At 41.2% G+C, this 21,634-nt stretch overlaps 4 protein-coding genes across 8 annotated transcripts in view; 3 read left to right on the forward strand and 1 right to left on the reverse strand.

Moving 5' to 3' along the window:
- The window catches only part of coro1cb (coronin, actin binding protein, 1Cb), a 16,118-nt gene extending 8,041 nt beyond the window's left edge, over positions 1–8,077 (forward strand). For both annotated transcript variants that reach the window (XM_025062093.1, XM_008325845.2), the window contains exons 2-11: positions 381–580; positions 1,928–2,050; positions 2,722–2,851; positions 3,070–3,251; positions 4,103–4,222; positions 4,847–4,951; positions 5,050–5,195; positions 5,668–5,725; positions 6,011–6,253; positions 6,991–8,077. In XM_025062093.1, coding sequence (XP_024917861.1) covers positions 381–580; positions 1,928–2,050; positions 2,722–2,851; positions 3,070–3,251; positions 4,103–4,222; positions 4,847–4,951; positions 5,050–5,195; positions 5,668–5,725; positions 6,011–6,253; positions 6,991–7,110 — 1,427 coding nt within the window. In that variant the 3' untranslated portion in view covers positions 7,111–8,077. The remainder of the gene's footprint in view (positions 1–380; positions 581–1,927; positions 2,051–2,721; positions 2,852–3,069; positions 3,252–4,102; positions 4,223–4,846; positions 4,952–5,049; positions 5,196–5,667; positions 5,726–6,010; positions 6,254–6,990) is intronic.
- An 803-nt stretch (positions 8,078–8,880) lies between these two features.
- tmem119b (transmembrane protein 119b) lies at positions 8,881–18,351 on the forward strand. Of its 4 annotated transcripts, none has more exons than XM_008325842.3 (6): positions 8,881–9,329; positions 13,532–13,603; positions 15,030–15,183; positions 16,801–16,875; positions 17,007–17,559; positions 17,592–18,351. In XM_008325842.3, the coding sequence occupies exons 5-6, from the start codon at positions 17,023–17,025 to the stop codon at positions 17,937–17,939; spliced, it is 885 nt and encodes a 294-aa protein (XP_008324064.1). In that variant the 5' UTR covers positions 8,881–9,329; positions 13,532–13,603; positions 15,030–15,183; positions 16,801–16,875; positions 17,007–17,022; the 3' UTR covers positions 17,940–18,351. The 4 variants fall into 4 exon arrangements, with proteins under 4 accessions (XP_008324064.1, XP_024917862.1, XP_016894375.1 ...); XM_025062094.1 differs by lacking the exon at positions 8,881–9,329 and adding an exon at positions 9,957–10,472 and having other exon boundaries at positions 17,007–17,569; positions 17,602–18,351; XM_017038886.2 differs by lacking the exon at positions 8,881–9,329 and adding an exon at positions 9,958–10,472.
- On the forward strand, positions 10,975–13,447 carry LOC103390144 (P-selectin glycoprotein ligand 1). Its single transcript, XM_008325881.3, has 3 exons — positions 10,975–11,253; positions 11,396–11,570; positions 11,673–13,447. The coding sequence occupies exons 1-3, from the start codon at positions 10,975–10,977 to the stop codon at positions 12,248–12,250; spliced, it is 1,032 nt and encodes a 343-aa protein (XP_008324103.2). The 3' UTR covers positions 12,251–13,447.
- On the reverse strand, positions 18,194–20,699 carry iscub (iron-sulfur cluster assembly enzyme b). The gene is made up of 5 exons (XM_008325840.3): positions 20,544–20,699; positions 19,228–19,341; positions 19,021–19,131; positions 18,830–18,908; positions 18,194–18,721 (listed from the first exon to the last, which is right to left on the reverse strand). The coding sequence occupies exons 1-5, from the start codon at positions 20,643–20,645 to the stop codon at positions 18,630–18,632; spliced, it is 498 nt and encodes a 165-aa protein (XP_008324062.1). The 5' UTR covers positions 20,646–20,699; the 3' UTR covers positions 18,194–18,629.
- Positions 20,700–21,634: the final 935 nt, after the last annotated feature.

A 21,634-nucleotide genomic window follows, 5' to 3' on the forward strand; every position in this document is an offset into this window, starting at 1 on the left:
TGCTGCCCCCTACCTGTGTTTTCTTTTTAATCATCTTTTTTTAAAGTTGTTTGAATCTGTCCTCATGGAAGTTGAACTGAAAATGTGTCAGTAAAAAGACCGGAGGAAATGTACAGTGTCCGCATGCACCTTCGATGTTTTTGTTAGCATAAAGTAATTATGCCAAAAATTATTTATTAATAGCCAAATTCGCAGAATTTAAATATAATTTTCACATGACAGGCCTTGGATGTTTACACTGAGATAAAAGTGTAAAAAACACTTTAGGAAAATTGTCTTCATTTTTTTTTATGACCGGCTTAGAGCTAGTTTCAAATTCCCTCCGCACAGGATTCTCACAGGTGATTGGAATTCTGAGTCCGTCTCATTTCTCTGTGCAGATATGCTGCGGCGAGTTGTGCGACAGAGCAAGTTCCGTCACGTCTTCGGCCAGGCCGTGAGGAACGACCAGTGCTACGATGACATACGCGTCTCCCGGGTCACATGGGACAGCTCCTTCTGCGCTGTCAACCCCAAGTTTGTTGCCATCATCATAGAGGCCAGCGGGGGAGGAGCGTTCCTCGTCCTGCCTCTACAGAAGGTGAGGACGGAAGTCGACTCTTTTAGCATTTTTGTCGAGGGAAGTGCGAGGAACGCAGTCACAGGCCGTGCGTCAGGCACATCCATGTTGGGATCCAGCAGCAGTGTGTTGTCACACTTCTAGGGCTCAGATGGTCAGATAGGGTGACGAATCAATCCTCCAGGCCTGGTGATCACATGGGTTCGGTCCTTCAGTGACCCTGTCCTCAGGCTCATGTCTGCAGCACAAAAAAACCATAATCAATGTGTAAATGTGAACCACTGTAAAGGCATCTGCTGTGGATCCTGTTACACTTCCCTCATTTCAGCACATGATCCTCACAGAGGGGGGAGGGTTCACTCCCTCTCTCTTTCTCTCGCTCTCTGTCTCTCCCCCTCTATTGTCCTGTAGGTCACAGGGTTCAATGATTGATGTTCTCTGTGGAAGAGAAGTTACCTTTTCTCAATAATATTTCCCACTGCCTGACATGTTTTTAGGTCAAATGTTGTTTGTATCTTGAGTATTGTCATTGTTTTTGTTTTTGTTTTTTTTTTCAGGTCCTAAAGCTAACGTATTTAATTTTTCTTTTGACTCACCAAACTCACTTTAGCTTCCTGTAACCCAGACCTTTGCTAACTCTTAGCGATTTTGTGCTATTGGCACTAGCTCCTTATTAGTTCAGTGTACATTCGATTACTTTAATGAATTTTTGCCAAATGCTGACATTTATCAGCTAACTGGTTAATGCCAGCTCTCTAGCAAAACTGTTGTTGGCTAACCAGCTGTAGCTAACAATCGTGCTACACTGTATTTCTGACACTTTGTAGTTGTGTATAGATTTACAATCAGATTTATCTAGAGTTTTAACTAATATTTACTACCTATGTTTACCACAACGTTTGTCCCAGCTTTCCTTCTCAGCTAGCTTTAGCTTTAGCTCTTTGATTTGGATCATGTTCTGTGGCCTTTACAGAAACCTGTGTTAGATGTTTCTGTGTAAACAATAGGCATTGTTTAAAAATATAATTTTCTCGATTAGAATCACAACTTATTGGCTCTTTTCAAGATAAACATTTAAAAATGTCAAGGTTTTGTAGAAATAATGTTTTGAAAAAGTGTAATAAGGACTCTTACATGAGAAGTTTATGAATATCTGTGATGTCTAGCAGCAAGGATAAAATAATTTGTAAAATAGCCAGAATTAAAATAAAAGAAGATTTGAAAGTATTATGATTATTATGAATTCCCATGGAGAATACTAAGTATTACTGTAGGTAAGTTGTATTACTCCAATACTGATGTTTACTGATGACTGTTATTGCACGACCTTTTAAACGACCTTGTGTTTCTTCCCTGTCTGTCCTGTAGACCGGCCGTATAGACAAGGTCTACCCCACGGTGTGTGGTCACACGGGCCCGGTGCTGGACGTGGAATGGTGTCCTCACAATGACCTGGTCATCGCGAGTGGCTCTGAGGACTGTACGGTCATGGTGAGGTCGTCTCGTGTTTCTACAGTGTGATGTCACAGCATCACATGGTGGAAGATCATTGTCTCTGTTGTCATTGTTTAAAAACATACAGTTTGACCTCTGGTCAGATCCTTTTTTTATTATTGTGCATCAGGAGATACTGACTGTTAGAGTAGATGGAGTTTTCTTTCCTTTCTAGAAATGTCCTGATTTAATTAATAACAGACTGATTAGACTGGTCAGTCAGTCATTGTGATTTGTGCTACATGGAGGACTGTGTTGCAAAACTGATATTTTTTGCCAATATTGTCCAAACACTTAATTTCCAGTTCCGATATCAACCGATACTGATATGTTTATATATTTATTTATCTGTACAAACCACTGTATGAGATTAATTAATTGAGCTGCAATGCTGCCATCTAGTGACTTTCACTTGAATATACAGCTGTTTATCCCAAAAACTATTTTTAGGGTACACATCATTTGGCAAAACCCAAACCCCAATTCTTACAGACATAATATGCTAATGTCAGCCGATATATTTGGACATCCTTAGCAGGAATTTTTATTTTTTTTTTTTTTTTATTAAATAATGTAATGAATGTTTTCAATGGTTTGACAGTCCTCATTATTTTATGTATGTTCCCAGTGTTAGTAAAAATATATTTCCGTGCGTGTTCTGGTTCTAGGTTTGGCAGATCCCCGAGAACGGACTCGAGTCTCCTCTGTCGGAGCCTGTGGTCGTGTTGGAGGGTCACTCCAAGAGGGTCGGCATTGTTTCATGGCATCCAACTGCCCGCAATGTTCTCCTCAGCGCAGGTAAACTTCAGCCGAGACCCCACAAACCCCTGCCCCCCCCACAGGCTGATCTAATTCTCTGTGTTTACATGACTGCTCTGCACAGCTGAACTCCAAATCTGACCCTTTATCTTCGCGCCCGCCTTCTGTTGCTTTGTGTGTAACAAATGGCCCAAAATAGACTTTGACACGGAGGAGTGTGTGTGATATTTATGTTGCTGTGTTTGTGTCCATGTTAGGGTGTGACAACCAGGTCATCATCTGGAATGTGGGCACAGGAGAGGCCATAATCAATCTGGAGGACATGCACCCTGATGTTATCTTTAGTGTCAGCTGGAGCCGCAACGGCAGCCTGCTGTGCACCGCCTGCAAGGACAAGAAGGTCCGCGTCATCGACCCTCGCAAGAAAAAGATTGTGGCGGTAAGTAGCGTGTAGAGTGAAGGACTTGTCACCTTTAACATGTTTAGAAATATATATATTATATATGTTTCCAGTGAGTCTCAGATTCTTTACTGTCATTTTAAGCAACAAGGAATTTGGTTTAATTTTTAAACTTTTTATTAGTTTTGTTTGGTGATTACGTGTTCTTTTACATGTAGATCAAAGGGGACACTAAAATGTTAACACTGAATTAGGGCGCCCTCTCCTGGTTTCTTCTTGCATCAGCCACAGGGATGTAACGATACATTCAACTCATGATACAATATAATTCATTATTTGTTTTTTGTTTTTTTTTGTTCACTATACATAACATATATAACATAAGAAGTGAAAGAACAGGAAGTGGAAAGAGTTCCACTGGAGAACACTGTTGGTGTCTGGAACAAGTTCTTCCCACGTTCTGTTCCAACACCTGAACATCTCTTAGCCTTCGTAGGGACCTGATGTCTGGGTTTGATAGTGGGTCACAACCAACGTTTTCAGGGGCATACTGCCACCTACTGTACTAGAATGTCTAGTGTCATGGTACGACCAGTGAGTTTTTGAGCTAACGTAGCCTACTGCTTACACCTTGATTAAGTCCTTTTTTAACCAATGCGAATTATCACACTTTGTATCGACTTTTTTTTTTAACCCATTCACGATGCATCGTTACATCCCTAATCGGCCACTGTGAGGCAGCATCATGTTTTTAGACCTCGACTGTGACCTTTCCCCTTTAATGTTAGAACGCCATGTCAGGTTCCAGATGGAACATGACGTCCTTCTTGGAATAATATCAGTCAAACGGGGCTTTACTCTCCTTAACAGTCGGGTTTGTCTGTTTTCAGGAGAAGGACAAAGCCCACGAGGGAGCTCGGCCAATGAGAGCGATCTTTTTAGTAGACGGAAACATCTTCACCACTGGATTCAGCCGCATGAGTGAGCGCCAGCTGGCTCTGTGGAAGAGTGTATGTGTCTGCAAAGACTCTCTTCATGTTAAATCCATCACAGAGACGCCGTCGTCCGCAAATACACTGTAAAAACAAACACAGACGTGGATCAGCACCAACACGTAACCGTGTAACTAGTTTTAGTTGAGTGTGTGTTGACTGGGAGTCAAACTCACGTCCTGGGAAAACATCTTAAAAAAAAAACAAAAAAAAACTTTGAATCTGCTCCAGGACGACAAATTAGCAGCAGCTTGGAGAAAAAAAAAATTTTATTCTCCCTAAAATTGGAGGAACGTTTTATAAGGTCTGAGCTAAAAATATCTGACAGGCTTTCCCAGCAGAGCGTGGAATCGAACTGACATCAAGACGAGAAATTCTTTCTTTATCAAGACAGAATTCGTCTAACTTTCAGAATTTACTTCTTTTTCAACCCTAGTAATACCATACTCTGATATACCAGAAGGTCATAAAATCTCATGTTAAAGAATAGAAGTTCCAAATGTAATGTCTGTACCACGTTAGCTCCAAAAGAGGGCGCTGACATCACATCACATCACATTAGAGGGAAACCTGCGGTCGTCGTCGTTGTCAGACTGATTGACCTCAGACCTGTAGAAATAGTTGACTGTGTTTTGGTTTCAGGACAACATGGACGAGCCCATCTGTGTTCAGGAGATGGACTCCAGCAACGGAGTCCTGCTGCCCTTCTACGACCCCGACACCAGCATAGTCTACCTGTGTGGGAAGGTGAGGTGCTGCGAGAACCAACGACGAATCAGTTTTTTTTTTTTCCTTGAATCCATTGATTAATATTCAGGAGCTCATGTTTGTCCGCGTCTCCTCAGGGCGACAGCAGCATCCGATACTTTGAGATCACAGACGAGGCGCCGTACGTTCACTACCTCAACACCTTCTCCACAAAGGAGCCCCAGAGGGGCATGGGATACATGCCCAAGAGGGGGCTGGATGTCAACAAATGTGAGATTGCAAGGTGAGGAGGTCGATAGTGTTTGGTTTTGGTTTTTATTGTTATTATTTTTAACTTTTTAATTTTATTCCATGTAGTACCTTTGGTTCTCCAGGTGTAAAATTTGTCACCAATGTAGACACACAAAATATATATACATGATTATATTATATTTATACATATTTCTATACATTGTGTTCAATCAAAGGTAGCCTCAAGTCTCCTCATGGTAAGAAATATACTGTATGTATCTATGAATCACAAATATAAAGATTGCTGTTGCTTCTGTCACATGGTCAGAATTGTCAAGAATTATTGGTTTGACAAAAACAAACGTGATGAAACTGTTTTTGCTGCCTTTAATCGTAACCTGTAGTACCAGGACAGAAACAAACAAAGTACAAATGGTTCATTTAATGGAGAAATACAAAAAAAAGATTTGATATTTTAAATGGGAAAATGAGGTCGAAATAACAGTGAATCTGTTTCGTCTTAGGTTTTACAAATTACACGAGAGAAAATGTGAACCAATCATCATGACAGTTCCACGTAAGGTAAGTGGGTTTATAAAACCTATTGTTTCTACAACAACTGGCTGCATGTGTTACAGTTCTATTCTTATGCCATAGCAGTTGTGAGGCTAATGTATGTATATATATGTGTATATGTATTTGTATATATATATACATACAGTATATAGATATATATGTGTATATATATATATATGTAAGTATGTGTTGTAAACAGTTTGTCAATGAAGATTATTTAAGTTTCCTCACATTTTCACCTTTCTTCACTCCCAATGACACGTCTCTGCGTCCTTGCTCCTCTCTCTTCAGTCGGACCTGTTCCAGGACGACCTGTACCCAGACACTGCCGGTCCTGACCCCGCACTGGAGGCAGAGGAGTGGTTCGCCGGTAAGAACGGCCGCCAGATTCTCATCTCACTAAAAGACGGCTACGTCTCCACGAAGAACCGAGATCTGAAAGTGGTCAAGTCCAACGTCCTGGAGACCAAGCTGGCTCCGAAGGCAGAGAACGCTCCGACCATCCAGAAGCACGTTACTCCGCAGCCCTCAGCAGTGAGTGTCGGTGCATTCACCACGACCGCATGTCACCGTTACCTAGAACTTACCTAGGGACTCACTTGTTTACATCGTCTAGGAATATTAATCCTCCGCTCACAGCAGGGCTGGGTCACGAGCAGATAGAGGGAGCGTTCTTGTGAACTAAGAAAAATGAAAAAGTTACGCATAAAGGCTGAAATACTAAGAAGCTTTTATAATTTTCTACACCATCTATTGGGGAAATGTGGGTATTGCAGGGAAAAGGCAGAAGTATCATGATAACATAAATAAATTATATAATTTGGAAAAGTTTGATGGGCTGGATTAAAAAGCTGAACGGGCTGCATCTGGACCCCGGGCCTTAGTTTGCCAGTGCCTGGACAAGTCCAATTACCAACACTGAGAGCAGTTAATTTCTTTAATTTTCTTATTCTGCTGACTGTAAGTTCTGCTGATGTTAACAGTTTCCCTATTTGAAGTAATTATTATGGTTGGAACCAGTTACAGAAACCATGGATCAGCACATACTTTGCTATTTGTGTCACAGTTTAGTGTTGAAGCAGAGGAAAATCTCAAAGCCACAGAGTTTCTGCGCACGTGGTTTGGATTTTTTTTTTTTTTTTTTTGTAACAGTCCTCACCTATGGTACGCAGCACAGAGACCGACACTGGAAACATTTTTCATGAGTTTAGAAGGAGAAGTGAAAAGTGTGTGTGGTCCAGTTTACACTTTGTGCCTCTGTGTTCCACCAGAAAATGGAAGATAAACTGGAAGAGGTGCTGCGAGAGTTCAAGTCACTCAGGGACCGCGTCATCCTTCAAGATCGTCGAATCGCCAGACTGGAAGAGCAAGTGGCCAAGGTCGCTCTGTAAGACGTGGCCCACTTCCCCTCCGAGAGCCGTTCGTCATTCCTGGAAGAAACGACTGGATGGCGTTCAGCCGCGGCCAACTTCTCAAAGATTCGGCCTAATTTGTTTGGCTAGGTGTCATGTCTGTGACGCGTCCAAGCTGACATTCCAAGAAAAAGAGAAAAAAAACAACTTTTAAATTTGTCTCCGTTAAGCCCTCTGGTTTCATACTTTGCCCAAATACACACAAAGAAAAACGAAAAGAAATCAAAAGGAACTGTTGCAGCTCATGTTCCCAACGGAAGAAAATATGTTTTTGTTGAAGGAAAAGTCTTAATTTTTTTTCTTTCTTTCTTTTGAGTTTTGTTTTTAAATTGTGGTAAAACATTCTTTTGTGAAGTTTGTACTTACTACGACTACAACTGTATGTAGCATCAGTATTTCCATTGCTCTTCTTTGTTGTTGCCAAATATGGATTGTGTGCTGTTTCATGCACTGCTTTTACATTTATATTCTTTTTATTTCTCCTGTTGTACATTCCAGTCACAACCAGGTAGAATGATTTAGTCGAGCTGGATTTTATTTCTTCATCCTTTTCTTTTTTTTTTTTTTAAACAACAGCTGTTGAACCTTTTCCTTCCACCAGTTCATTGAAAACCATCAGATTTATGAATGTGGAAGAATTCCTTCTGAATTCATTCGTTTCCTGTTCTTCTGACACTAGAAATAAAACATTGGGGGTTTTAAAGAGGGGGTAGGGTGGGTGGGCGGGTGGGGGTATTTGCATCTCTTTCTCTCTTTCTCTCTGGTGTAAATGTAGTGCAAACATAGTGGTGCCTCTTTGACACTGTCCAGGGTCGAGGCACTAAAGTTCGCCCCTCTCTCCACTGCGTATATGGTGGTAGGAAAGGACCACTCTGCCAACTTGTGTTTCATTGAACCCATGATGAACAGTTCTGTGCACATAATAAAAAAATTTTACACATGAAAATCTCAGTTTGTTTTTTTCTTTAGCAGAGAAACATCTGTTTGTCTCGTGATATATATTAAAGCTGCCATTTTAAATCTCACTACATTGATTTACAATATCATTTAAAAAAAAAGGTTTAAAAAATGCTAACTTGGCTCTTGGATGAACAAAATTAGCATGGTAACGAAAAAGTATTTTTTTTAAATGACAACCAATTTCAAGAAGCATTCATAGATACTTCAGTGAAGACTGTTTAGAAAATGTCAAATGTCTTCCTCAGTTCCCATGAGCACCTGGGAACTTCTGGGTGGATGAGCTTATTTAAGTGGCAGCACGAATTGAAAAGTTTAAAAAAGAAATTTTTTCAAATGAGGTCAAGATGGTTCCAGCTGGATCCAGTTTGTCTGGTAAGTCAGCAAATAATTCTATAATTCCAGTTGTCGATGCCAAAAATCAAAGATGGCTATCACCATGTAAGGAGGTGTTCTTGTGCTAAGCTAGTGCTAGCGGAAAACGAGGTATGAGCTTTTCTTTCAGCAGTTATTGCAGTATATAAGATGAAAACAATGACAAAAAAAGCTACAAAAAATTCAAATTACATTTTACTATCACTTGATTTAAAAAAATATCATTTTGGATGTATATTCATTGTACTGAATGTCATTTTATTTGTATTTCAACTTTTAATGTGAATACATAATTACTTTCCACTTAGATTTGTGTTTTATTTAATTTACCGCATTTAATATTTCTCCTTTTTGTCTTTAATTTTTCTGTTTCTCGTGGTTTTTTCTAGATGTTTCCAGAATGTACAATAATATTTTGATAGAAAAGCTGTTGTTTTCTTTTAACTAATACTGCCAACAAAGAGACACAAACTATTTTTTACAACAAAGAACCGTTCTAACTATTCTTTTCTAGAATGTTCTTTTCCTCATTACTTCCCGTTTTGTTAATTGACTTCTTCACGCTGACGACTTTCACCTGTGTTTAATTTCTTCAGTGTAACTCGGTGTTTTAGCCACTGTAGTACGTCTTTTAGCTTAGCTTAACTAGGCTAGCTTAGTTTAATTTTGTTGAAATATGTTTTTATCTCCACCTCTGATCGCCGTTTTTCCGACTTCGGTGGATCTGTCACTGGGGAGGACCGAGTTTTTTGGACGTAATACCGTGGAAATGGTTTGTGTGTCTGGGAAAGAGGGGACGATGTGGGTGAGATGGTGGGAGATCGTCTGCTGTGGGGACACCTGAAGACGGCAACCAAAATAAAAAGGTAACGCTTTTCTTTTTTTCTTCTCAGTACACATGTGTGATCTTTACCTTTGCTGGCCTGACGGGGGCACTAAAGAAGCCGTTTATGTGATAAAAGTCTTTTTTTTGTCAGCCATTTCATGTCCATGTGTAAAAACAATGTAGAAACAGCATTAACAACCAGTTAAAGTCACTTATAAAACTTTGTTGTTTAGCTTAAGAATTATCATTTTACTCTACAACCTTCCTCTGTGTACCACAAACCTGATTATATTTAAAACCAAATTTCAGTTTGACTCATAAGAACAGGAAGTGAATGATGCAACAACATCCTGTCTGTGAACGCAGGTCCAAGCTATAGTGTTTTTGTTTTTTTAGAGTTGATATGTGGTAACCACAGCAATGCTGCTGAAATTTTCTGGTTAAAATGACATTTGTAGATGATGCTGTAATTTGTTTGTATATATATATGCATATATGTACTGTACATATATATATATATATATATATAAAATCTGATATTTAAATGCCTACAATTACTTCAAAGTTATCATCCAAATGCTTAAAGTTACATTGAATTTATTTTACTCATTCAAACACTTTGGATGACTTGCTGTTATAATTTTTTTTTTTTTTTTTTTTTTTTACTGTTGGTTATTGACAACAGAGCAGAGGCAGATGTACTGCATCAGTTCAGTTTGGAGAAACAGTTTCCTTTATTGAACTGAAATCTCAATTGTGAGCCGAGAACATGTGGGCAGAGTAGAGAACTGAGCACTTCCTTAAAAAATGTGTTTCTACTGCAACTGCTACTTTTAAAACGTACCAATAAGGGCATTAGGATGTGTGGACGTGTGTCCAAAAATATGACAAAAATACGTAAGCCATGTTTATTATTGAGACTGAAAATTGTATAAAAAAAGCTTTTTTGTAGTCTGAGCTCTGGTTGCTCTGTGATTCTTTAAGGATATTTTATTTACCTCTTTGTTTATAAGTGAGACAAATAATGCAGCACCACATTTCCTGTTTCTGCGATTGGTCGGTGTCACAGTCAGAATGTCACAGCTCTGAGGACGTTCATACGCCGACAGTGAAATGAGCTGAAGAGCACGTAGCGATAATTCGATTTCAAACTCACTTCTCTGCCTGATTTAGCAGCAGAAAGGTAAGAACTTTGAACTTTTATTATAAAACACTAGAAATCTTTGTTTTCCTGGAGTTTGTTTTCAATCTTTGATTTAATTTGGTGACAGTGTGTTTGATGTCACATAATCACCATGGTATAAAGTATAAAACTCATGAAAATTTAAAAAAAAATCCTTAAAAAAAATAAGACATTATTGCATTGATGTCATTGATTTATTTTAACATGAATCCATGTTTAATATTAAGTTAATGTCATTCAGACTTTTTTTACATTTGAAAACAGTTTGAAAACGTTTTGCTCCCTAGAAACTATTTATCAATTTAAAAAATCAAGAGTTCTTTTATATGTGGCGATGGTTTGAAAATCTATTTCCTGTCAGTTTTACTGAGTGAGTGTAGTAACGGGTGTGGTGTAATGTCACTGCAGCAGAGACACATGACCTGCTGTTGATCCACATGTGTGTGTGTCTACCCTGCAGCCTGTTGACGTGAGTCTCCACAGTTCTTTCAGAGCTCTGATCATGAGGTTCCTTAGCACCGAGGCGTCCGTGACTCTGTTCTGTGGAGTCTGTGTTCTTTTCTCTTTGGACGGTCAGGCCACTCCCGCAACACTGATGTTCAAAAGCAGCACGACCGCCGACAAGACAGGACGGACGGTCACTGTTGGACCGCAGAGCACGACGGACGAGCAGTCGACGAAGGCCTGGAATCCAACAGGGACAGGAAGTCGTGCAAACCTTGATGCAGGTGCAACGTCTGAAACGACCTCGTCTTCTACAGTGGAAACTGAAGACACTGCGGTGACGGCGACCTCCAGAAGCTCGCCATCACAACCTCCTTCCACCGGCGCTGCAGAGACCACAGCTGCACATGTTCTTCAGTCGACCTTCAAACCAACGATGACCTCCGAGGCTGAGGAATCCAATCAAACATCTCCAACAGTTCCATCTTCATCCAACACCGTGTCGCAGACGTCAGCTGCAGGCCTCGGAACTTCATCCACGCCGCAGCGCGACTCCAGCACAACCGACCGAGGCTACACGTCCACATTGCCTGACACAACGAGCTGTCTCCACCACTGACCCCCCCACCTCTACAGTCTCCACCACTGACCCCCCTTCCTCTACAGTCTTCTCCACAAGTCCAACAGGATCCTCTGTTGTTTATGTTCCCAGGAAGTCCCCCCCCCCACCCTCCACAGCCCCCACCCCTGCCCCCCCCACCTCTACAGTCTCCACCACTGACCCCCCCACCTCTACAGTCTCCACCACTGACCCCCCTACCACCTCCTCCGTCTCCACAAGTCCAACAGGATCCTCTGTTGTTTATGTTCCCAGGAAGTTGCCTCCTCCATCAACCACTTTGTCTCCATCAACAATATTAACCAGATCAACAACAGCAACAACAACAACAACAACAACAGCAACAACAACAACAGCAGGGTGTGGGGTCATTCCCAGCCTTGGGGTCCAACCCTGCTCCACACGTGGGCTGGTGAAGCAGTGTCTCATCATCGTGGCCTGCCTGGCCGTGTTGACCACCATCTTCATGGTCTCCACCATCGTCCTGTGCACCAAGGTGTCAACCAGGAAGTACAAGCTCCGAAGACCTCAGCAGTCCACGGAGATGATGTGCATTTCCTCGCTGCTGCCCGAGAGAAACTACACCTACGCCAGGCAACGCAGCCCGGTCTCCAACGGAGTCCTGGTGATCCACGACCGAGCAGACAGCGAGGAGGAGCTGGGAGATAACCTCACGCTGAGCAGCTTCCTGCCAGATAACGACCGATACGTTTAGAGACTTTTCTCACCATCAGCCCTGGACTGATCTCAGAGATATGGACCTCTGAGCTTCCTCTTTGATGTCAGCAGTTTCTCTACACGAAGAAGAAAGTCACACTTTGATGTTCAGGAACCATGGCTTCAACGTCTGGTCAAGAACCAAAACATTTTCCTGACCTTTAACCAGAGTGAAGATCAGGATCTGAGGTTTTTATCTGAGCGATGAGAGACAGGAAGTGGTAAAAAGTGATGGATGATGAACTCTGATGAAGACGGAGTCTGTTTGGAAATGAAACTCACAGAATAATTTATTAAAGATGTCTCATATTTGAAAACACCTTTTCTCCCTCATGTACACTGTGATTTTCTTCTACTGTTACGGTTGGTTTGACTTTTATAAGAGAACTCCAGGACTGACTGTACATTTTGGGAAATTTGAGACTTTGTTTGGAGTTTAATACAAACCAACTGCATTTGAAGTAAATGGTTTAGTGCATAAAAATATTTAATTTTTTTGCATTTTTTTTTTTTTTTTTTTGCTGTCAGCCCAGAAATGGCAACAAATCAGCCGCAACGCTCCACGATCCAAACGAATGAAAGTAAATCTACAATAATTTAGAAGAGGATTATAATTGGCTACTGCAGTTTAGCCATATAAAGAGATATTTGATAGCTAGAAAGAAATTTGCAAAATTTAACAAAAAAGGTCGGCTGATTTAAAAAAGAAAAGTAAATTAACCCTGTGGTCAGATCGACCCAAAAAGGAAAAATAAATAAAGTACTGGAAAATATTTTAAAAGGAGGCCAGTTACAACACACAACTACACAAATACAGCAAAAGAAATACTAAAACTAAATCAGTAAAGAAGAGCAGAACATTCAGAAAATATATCAAAGATAAAGCTCAGAAAAACAGGACAAACGAGTCTCAGACAAGAATAATTTAATATTTAAGTAGAACGGTTAATTTTGGATTTGAAATCCAAGCGGGGATTCACCAGTAATTGAACAAATCTTTGTGCCAGAAACGTCTGAAGTGGAGATTAGGTGCTGATGAAAGAAGGCCGCTCTTGTCCGTGGGACTTATTTGTGTTCTCTGTAACTCAATTCACTTCCTTGTTAGTGTGAAACTTCATGAAAGACTTTGCTTCAACTCTGGACTTCATTTCATATTCACTTCCCTTCTTGCAAAAAGAAACTTGAGCCCAAGAAACTTTTGGTTGAGCTCTGAAGTTATTCTTTATTCTTTAAGTATTTACGTGTTTTTTTTTTTCTTTTTCTGATGATGCATCACCAGAGTACAGACGAATGTAAACCTGGAGGAGATGCTGGAGAACGTCTGCCGCTCCTGATGACCATATAAAGCTGGGTTTGTCTGGACTTATCATAAACACAGAACACTTGCCAAAATTGTATTCGCACACACACACGGTATCCTGTCACACTGCCTAAAGTGGTCACACACACCATGTGAGTTTGGTTGCGGTTCGCTCTGAAGGAAACTAACTCACCTCATTGTTCCCTTTCAGCACCTCTCCTTCCCTCTCCTCGCTACACAGGAAACATTAACCTTTTCCTGCGTTAATTCAGGCACAACACTGGTCTGTCTGAATTACCTGCTTTGTTATTAGTTTAAAAATACACCGAATGACTCAAAAGCTAAAAAAATGAACTCAAGATTAGACATTAGGCTTAAAACTAGCTTAGAAGTAGCTTAAAAACTAACTGTGACAAATAAAAAAAGACTTCAGAATTCAGTTGATGATGGCAAATTTAATAGAAAAACGTAGCATAAAATAATTGTTTCAGTGTCAAAGATGATAAATACACAACATGGAAACAGTTTGAAGTTAGTTAGCCTAAAACAGCTAATAGTGAGCTCCAAACTTTTTTTGAGGTTTTCCACATTGTAAAACAGTAATTGTTTAAAAATTGCTTTAAATTGGCGAAAAATGAATCTAGGCCGAACACGCTGAAGGATAATTTGGTTGGCAAAAGTTCAGCAAATTCAAAAGAGCTAATAGTCTAACAATATAATGACATATTTTAGTCACAGTGGCTAAAAAGTTTGTAAAGATCCAGCTAAATGTATCTGGAATGACTTAATATGCAAACACAGAAGAAGCTACTAGCTTAGCATTAGCTAAACTGTGAAAAGGCTTTCCCAGAGTTGGCAAATTGTTTGAGAAAACAGAGCCAAATTCAAGGAGTCAAATTACTAAGAAACTGACGATATAACTTTGACCAATAATAGCTACAAGTTGACCTAAAAACCTAGCTGTAAAGCTAAAGAAGAGCAAAGCTGTTTCCCAGTCCTCTCCTGGCTGCCCAAACAGGAAACATTAACCTCTTCCTGTATTCATTATTCACAGACCAACCATTCTCTCACCTTATATATATATATATATATACACACACACACAGTATATAGAGGTGTTGTTTATCACTGGTGTCAGAGCTGATCTCAGATCAGGAACGTTGTAGCCAACAGGACTGATCTGCTGCTGAGTTTGTTTGTTTAACGGCCATTAATTAATGAGTGATATTTTTCTTATCTTTGTTTGACACGTTCATTTACACACACACACACACATACAGAGGAGGAGTTTTGGGGGGTCGGCCCTGCCCCTGCCCCTGCCCCCACTTCATATAATAAACTGTGGCCCTAACAAGAACAATCTGTGTGTGCACACACTCCTGCGGAAACCAAAGAGGGGGGAGAGAGAGAGGGAGGGAGACAGAGGGAGAAGGAGGGATTTGTCCTCATGGTTATTTTTTTTTTCTTCCTCATCCAGACAAACCTACAGGCTGAAATCTGAAACTGCCCCAGTGTTGTGGCTCCCTGCTCCGTCTCCCCCCCTGACTCTGTGTTCGTCTCTCACTCCACTCCCGTCCAGTCTGGTTCCTGTCTCCCTCCACACCAGTGGGCTTCTCCTCCTGAGGCAGATGGTGAGTAAAATGTTTCTTCTTCATTCAGCCTCCTACCGACTGTGTGCCCTTGGGCAAACTGTGGACCGTGGGGTCTTCATGTTGGACACACTGTGACGACCTCTTGATGCCCCTGGGTCAGGAGCAGTGATGACCAAGACAGGAGTTCAACGGTTTAAGATGAAGAGAAATAGAATCTAGGTCACGGAAGACGTTGTTGTCTTCCAATAAAATGTTCTTCTTTGGGTCAGTGTTCTGGTTCAGGGTTCTGGTCCGATGTCTGGTTGTGCAGACGTGTGTGGTCCACGTACGTTTGGTCTGTAATGGGTCAGTGACTGCTTTTTTTAGAGAAGTTGAAACAAAGGTTATCCAAAAAAAGAAAAAAAAAGTCATTCCATTCTGACTCCAGATGAGGGCAGAGTTTAACGTGGCTCAGCTTGCACACAGATGCAGCAGCGAAAAAACATTTGGAGTGACGCAGACTGACTTTGACTGTGATGTTTTAAATCACTGCAGTGAATGAGGACCGTGTTCAAAGAACGCACTTTAAGAACAAAACAAACAAAAACAAACGTCATTCGTTGTTTTAGTCAGTGGAGAGAATTATTACTAGAACTGGATAAAAACCGTCTGGAGTTCCATCAGAGCAGAGACGACTGTGTGATGAAGACGTCGACATGACTTTACAGACAGAAACAACAAACAACGTGTGTTTATCATGTAGCATGAAAGTGATCCTGTGCCGTGGCCAATCACAGCTGTCGTCGGGCAAAGGCGCTTCACCGGTCCATCGCAGGACCAGGTTTGGACTGTGAGAAGAAAAACCAGACTCCACACAACAGGGACGAGACACAACACAGGGGATTGAACCATGATCGGTTTGCTGTAAGGCAAGAGCACTAACCGCTTTTCCAGCCATCTGACCAGGGACCAAAATAGCTTGGAAAGATTTGAAATGACGCACAAGTCAAAAAGTATTCTTTGATAATAATAATAATAATTTAGTGCAGTTTTTGTGGTCATTTTCATCAACTTTCCTGCAGGTCTCCTAATCGTATCTCAGCCCTGTCGTCTTTTGAAAATCTCTTGAGCTTCTCCAGGATGAACGACTTTCTGGTGCGGTCGGTGTCAGTCAGTTTCAAGTGTCTTTTTGAAGACACTGACCAACTGTTGCTGCTGACTAGTTGAACCATAAGGCTCTCACTTCTGGATACACATAAGCAAAAGACTACTGTGTCAGACTGCCTGTGTTGTTCACAGCGTGTACTGTGTTCTTTGGGTGGCATTTCCCTCCCTTCTTGCTCTAAACTGTTTTTCTTACGAAGATGCTAATGCGATACTTCACAGTTCAACTGTATTTCTCAGTATTTTCTAGCTCTACAGAGTGGATTGTGTTTGAGGATCACAGCTAAGCTGCGTGTGTAAGAAACTCCAGACTCTTTTCTGGAAACAGGGACGCAAAAATATTCAGACTGCAGAGAAAAAAAAACAATACAGACACCCATAAAATATACTGACGTGTTCCATACCTGCAAATGTTCTTTCCAGATCTGCACCGTCCGACATGTGACCTCGAAAACATTTCAACATTTTTTTGAAGTTGGACGACTCATGTTTTTCTTTGTTGTTTTCCCGTAGTGACCTGGGCGGTTCAGTGTTGGTCCAGATGCTGAGGCGACCCTGAGGATCTCAGAGACAAACGTCTGGACCGCGGTGAGTGTCAACAACTTGCTGCTCTTTTTTCAAAAGGAAAAAAAAATCAAACAGATGTTGAAGTCTGAGACTCTAATGTGAAGCCAAAACATCCATCGCTGGGGCCTTGACCTGCTTGATGTTCTTCCCAGACCCTGTGGAGAAACGATGCTCCCGACGGCCGGCGCTCAGATTCGTGCGTTGGTGCTGTTCCTCCTCAGCAGCGGGAGCGTGGCCACGCCTCTGCCTCTTTACAGCTCCTTTGAGGGGAGCACAGATGAGGACGACTACAGCGTCTTCCCCTCCTCCCTGCCCACCATCTTCCTTCTCACCGAGTACCGAACCACACCTGTCGGCTCCACCGTGGTGAAAACAGATCTTTTGAGTCAAGTCGCCAACTTTCTGGAGGAGAACATGCTCCTCATCCTGGTCGCGAGTTCTTTCTTCCTGCTCTTCTTCCTCATCGTATGCGGAGCGATCTTCATGAGTCAGAGGCGAAAGGTCAACGCCTACTACCCTTCCTCGTATCCCACCAAGATGTACGTGGACCAAAGGGACAAAACCGGAGGAGCAAAAGTCTTTGACGACGTGCCAGAGAAAGCGGCTCCTGAGCAGGAACGTGAGGCAGTGGACTCTCACAGGCAGCTGCAGGACGAGATCATGAAGGCCGCCAGGAGTCTGCGCACGCCAACTAAACCTGCCGCCGCCGCCGCCGAGGGAAAGGAAAACAGTCAAATGCCGCCGCCGCCGGGGGAAAGGAAAACAGTCAAGGAGCAGCGGAGCTCTGTCCTGAAGACGAGGCAGAGGCACCTTGTGGCAGCTTCCTGGAACAGCAGCTCTCAAGTTTCCCTGAGGAGGAGGAGGGGGAGTTGGGTGAAGACAAGGCCAGAGCTGCAGCAGAGGTGAACACTGAGCCGATATCTGATCAGCCCAAACCACAGGAAGATGATTCAGAGCAGCTTCATCCGGACAAGGATGATTCACAGGCCCCTCCCACCGGCAGGAATCTGCGACCTTCTTCTCTGCACATCCACAACGACTCGGCTACACTTCAGCTGATCGCAGGAGAGAAAACTGCCTTCTAGCATCTTTCTCCTCCAAGCTTTTTTGATCTGTTTTGGTGGTAGCAATGTAAGTTAACGCTGCCATTAAAGTTGCCATTAAGAAAAAATAAATAAATAAACAACCAAAAATATCAACAGAGGGACAGAATCAATGTACAGCAGGAGAGACCGGCTATTGTAAGTTATTAATTTGTTCTAAAATTATGATATCTGCAGTTTCACAGTTTCATCTGTTTCGTGTATTTATGCAAAATCAACAACTCAGACAAACATACGACTGATGATTATTTATTTGGACACTTCCACAGAAACATTAAAAAGGATTTACATAGTAAAACCAGTGGAACCCTTAACATTTTTGCTTAGTTGCATAAACATACAAGAACATCAGGCCCGAGTGTTAAGACAGGTCACCCACTCTCCAACAAACGAGTTATAAATTCAGAACCCCCGCTCCCGTCAAAAAAAAAATAATAAGGCCAGACTTTATACTAGAAACTCAGACATTGTGCGTTTATTTGACAGGCTAAAAAAAATAAAGTGTTCATGGTGCGAAAGCCAGGACTTTAATCCTGCAGAAACACTGGTGAGGAGGTTCGGTGAAGCTCGATGTTGTGCGTTAGTTTACGACAGTAAAATTCTGCATCTTCACCTGCTGGCAGCATGATGTGAGCAGTGATGTCGCACTTAAAGAGTAAAAGAGAACTTTGTTTATTTGCTGGTCTCGACCGCCCCCTGCTGGCTGTCCTGCTGCTTGACACGATAGTCAGCCAGAGCAGCCTTGATGGCGTCCTCGGCCAGCACTGTGGATCAACAGAGAACCGAGGTAAAACAAAGGCACATCAGAACAACATCAGACCGACGTCTGGTAAACAGAAATATACTGAATAAAAAAAATAAAAAAAACCTACTGGAGCAGTGAAGTTTAACAGGTGGAAGACTGAGCTCTTTGGCAATGTCAGTGTTTTTAATTGTTAGGGCTTCATCCACCTGAAGAACAGACAGTAAGAACAGACAGTAAGAGCGGCTCGAGTGCACACAAATAAATATATATAAATACATTTACAGACGTCAGTAAAGTTTCAGTCGTGTGTTCACTCACAGATTTGCCCTTCACCCACTCAGTGGCCAGAGAACTGGAGGCGATAGCAGAGCCGCAGCCAAAGGTTTTGAACTTGGCATCCACAATTTTCCCCTGTTCGTCAACCTCGATCTGTGGAAAGTCAAACACTTGTAAAGTTCTGCTCATCTCAAAGAGGGACGAGACGGTTTTAGGTTCAGGAGGCAGTCACTCGTTCTTGTATCTTACCTGCAGCTTCATAACATCTCCACAGGCTGGCGCTCCTACTAAGCCAGTCCCGACATTCTTGGAGTTTTTGTCCAGTGAGCCCACATTCCGTGGATTTTCATAATGATCAATCACCTTGACATGACAACAGAAGGGAAACAGGATGTTGGAACAGAACACCATGTGATACTAGAATTAAAAAAACAACAACTCACAAACAACAGAAGCACTCAACATGAAATCAATAATATATTGAATTTTCATTTCCCCTAGACCAGAGAATATATAACTAAATTCATTGAGGGTTTACAATAAATTTCCTTCGATACAAAGTGGATAATGACATCGAGGCCGTAACTTGGTTGTCCTTTATATGAACCCCAGTGTCCTGTTCCTACATTTCCTGCTGCGTCACTGAGTCACTGTGACCAGACAACAGTGAATAAAGATTTTAAAACACAAACACACACTGAAAAATCCCCCCATTGTGTAAATAATGAAAACTAAATAACGCTATCATTATTTACACTGCAGGGAATTCTCCAGTGTTTCACCAACGATGTAGCTTTTTTTGACTTCTTCAAAACGCTAAAAAAGAAAACCTTAATTCAAAACAGCTTCAAAGACTCGAGATGTAAATGTTTTGAAAGACCTGACGTTGGTTCTGGTTGTATACTGTACTCGTCTAACCCTTTTTTTTTTTTTTTTTTTAAAGTACGTAGTTCGTTATCAAATACACTAATGATTAACCGATCTCCCCTGTTTCTTTAAAGCTGCAACTGTGTGGAAAGAAAACCTGAATAGAGTTGTTCACGTTTTAATTTATTATTATTATTAAATGTTTTAAATTATATTGAGAAACGCGAAAGAATTGTACATAATGTTAGTTTACTATTATTCAGACTTGTTCTTTAGCAGGGATTACCCGTAAAGTGGTAACAGAACCTGCAGTAGAGTAATAGTCGTTAAAGAACATTAACTAGTAGGAGTAGATACTACTAGTCATTAGTCGCAGTCGTATAAGTAATAGCAGTTAACAATATTAGCGGTCGTAGCCGTTTAAGTAGCATAACAAGTTGTTGTAGTAGCAGTAGTTGAACTAGTAGCCGCAGAAGTAGCAGGGTAGTACGCAGATGTAGCAGCAGTGTAATAGTTGTAGTATTAGGTGTAGTAGTAGCAGTTGTTGTTGGTTGTAGCTGTCTTTATTTTAACCACCTTTCCTGAAACAGGTGACCTTTATAAGACTTTACTCACTCGCTGGTATTAACTGTAAACAAGATGCTAAACAGTGGCCAAACACACTGTAACACGTCATCGTGAGTCTGTGTCGGTTTTACCTTCTTGTGGTAGAAGCACTGGGTGAAAAACTCCGGCACACAAATCCGCCTGGTGATGAGAGCCAGAGGACTAAAACATTTGCTCGTAACGGTGGCCGCCATGTTGACAGACCGTAGCAGTACAGAGTCTGACGCAGTTTACTGGAGAAACTAGCTGGAGCAACGATGTGACGTAGAGATTAGGGGCGGGGTTAAGTGGAATACATCTGCGCTTGCGCATTGGTTCTAGCAGTTACGTATACTAACATGGGTGTTTGGCTACATAGCTACTGCTAACTACAGCGGGTTACAGAGGCTCCTTAATATCCCTGAGTGTTTATAGCAACATCTAGTGGTAAAGTTTCATGGTTGTGATTGAAAATTGTAATGAAAAGACAGTGATTTATCATAGAAGCCATGTGGGCTGATTATTAAATTTTTATTTTATTTATTTTCGCTAGAAACTCGTCCTCAATGGGCCATAAAGGTTTATTGATTTATTATGTTAATCATTACACATGTTTCGGTAAGTGCGCAAAAGTGAACATTGAGGATAGAACAAAAATTACGCAAATAAATTACTTAAAATTTATTAAATAAATTACACTAAAATATGTACGACTTCCCTCTCGTAGATTTACGACTTTATTCTCGAAAACATTACGTATTTTTTCTAATAGATTAACGAATTTTTCCTCGAAACATTACGAGTCTTTTCATGTACGACTTTATTGTCGTTATTTATCCGTCGTACAAAAGCACGAACCTTACTTGTTAAAACAATATTAAATCTAGATTTCTACCAAAAAACCAGTGTCTATAACGGCCCAAAATGAAGTGATTGTGTTGCGTGTGAAGAGGTTAGTGTTGTTGCGTTACCAGATCACGTGGTCGTTGGGGGAACTTTTCGTACTGCAGCCTCATAAACAGCAGAGACAGCAGATAATTCCTTTGCTGTGGTTTGTTTGTCTTGTGTAATTGTGTTCAGTTTTCAGTTCCTTTTTTTGCACTAATTAGGCTATATATTTTATATTTTAAGGGTAGGCTACTTATCATATCATATCTAGTCTTTTATTGTGCCTTACTTTAACTTGTTTACTGTATATGGTTAA

The sequence above is a fragment of the Cynoglossus semilaevis genome, chromosome 14, assembly GCF_000523025.1.
Source record: "Cynoglossus semilaevis isolate Cse_v1.0 chromosome 14, Cse_v1.0, whole genome shotgun sequence".
NCBI lineage: Eukaryota > Metazoa > Chordata > Actinopteri > Pleuronectiformes > Cynoglossidae > Cynoglossus > Cynoglossus semilaevis.

Coding starts and splice junctions, on each gene's coding strand:
- LOC103390144 (XM_008325881.3), top strand. CDS start 10,975: ATGAGGTTCCTTAGCACCGAGGCGTCCGTGACTCTGTTCTGTGGAGTC. Junction 11,254..11,395: donor TGGAAACTGAAGACACTGCG/GTGACGGCGACC, acceptor CATCTCCAACAG/TTCCATCTTCATCCAACACC. Junction 11,571..11,672: donor AGTCTCCACCACTGACCCCC/CTTCCTCTACAG, acceptor CCCCTGCCCCCC/CCACCTCTACAGTCTCCACC.
- tmem119b (XM_008325842.3), top strand. CDS start 17,023: ATGCTCCCGACGGCCGGCGCTCAGATTCGTGCGTTGGTGCTGTTCCTC. Junction 17,560..17,591: donor CGCCAACTAAACCTGCCGCC/GCCGCCGCCGAG, acceptor AAACAGTCAAAT/GCCGCCGCCGCCGGGGGAAA.
- iscub (XM_008325840.3), bottom strand. CDS start 20,645: ATGGCGGCCACCGTTACGAGCAAATGTTTTAGTCCTCTGGCTCTCATC. Junction 19,132..19,227: donor GAGATGTTATGAAGCTGCAG/GTAAGATACAAG, acceptor GACTTTCCACAG/ATCGAGGTTGACGAACAGGG. Junction 18,909..19,020: donor AGTGGGTGAAGGGCAAATCT/GTGAGTGAACAC, acceptor TCTGTTCTTCAG/GTGGATGAAGCCCTAACAAT.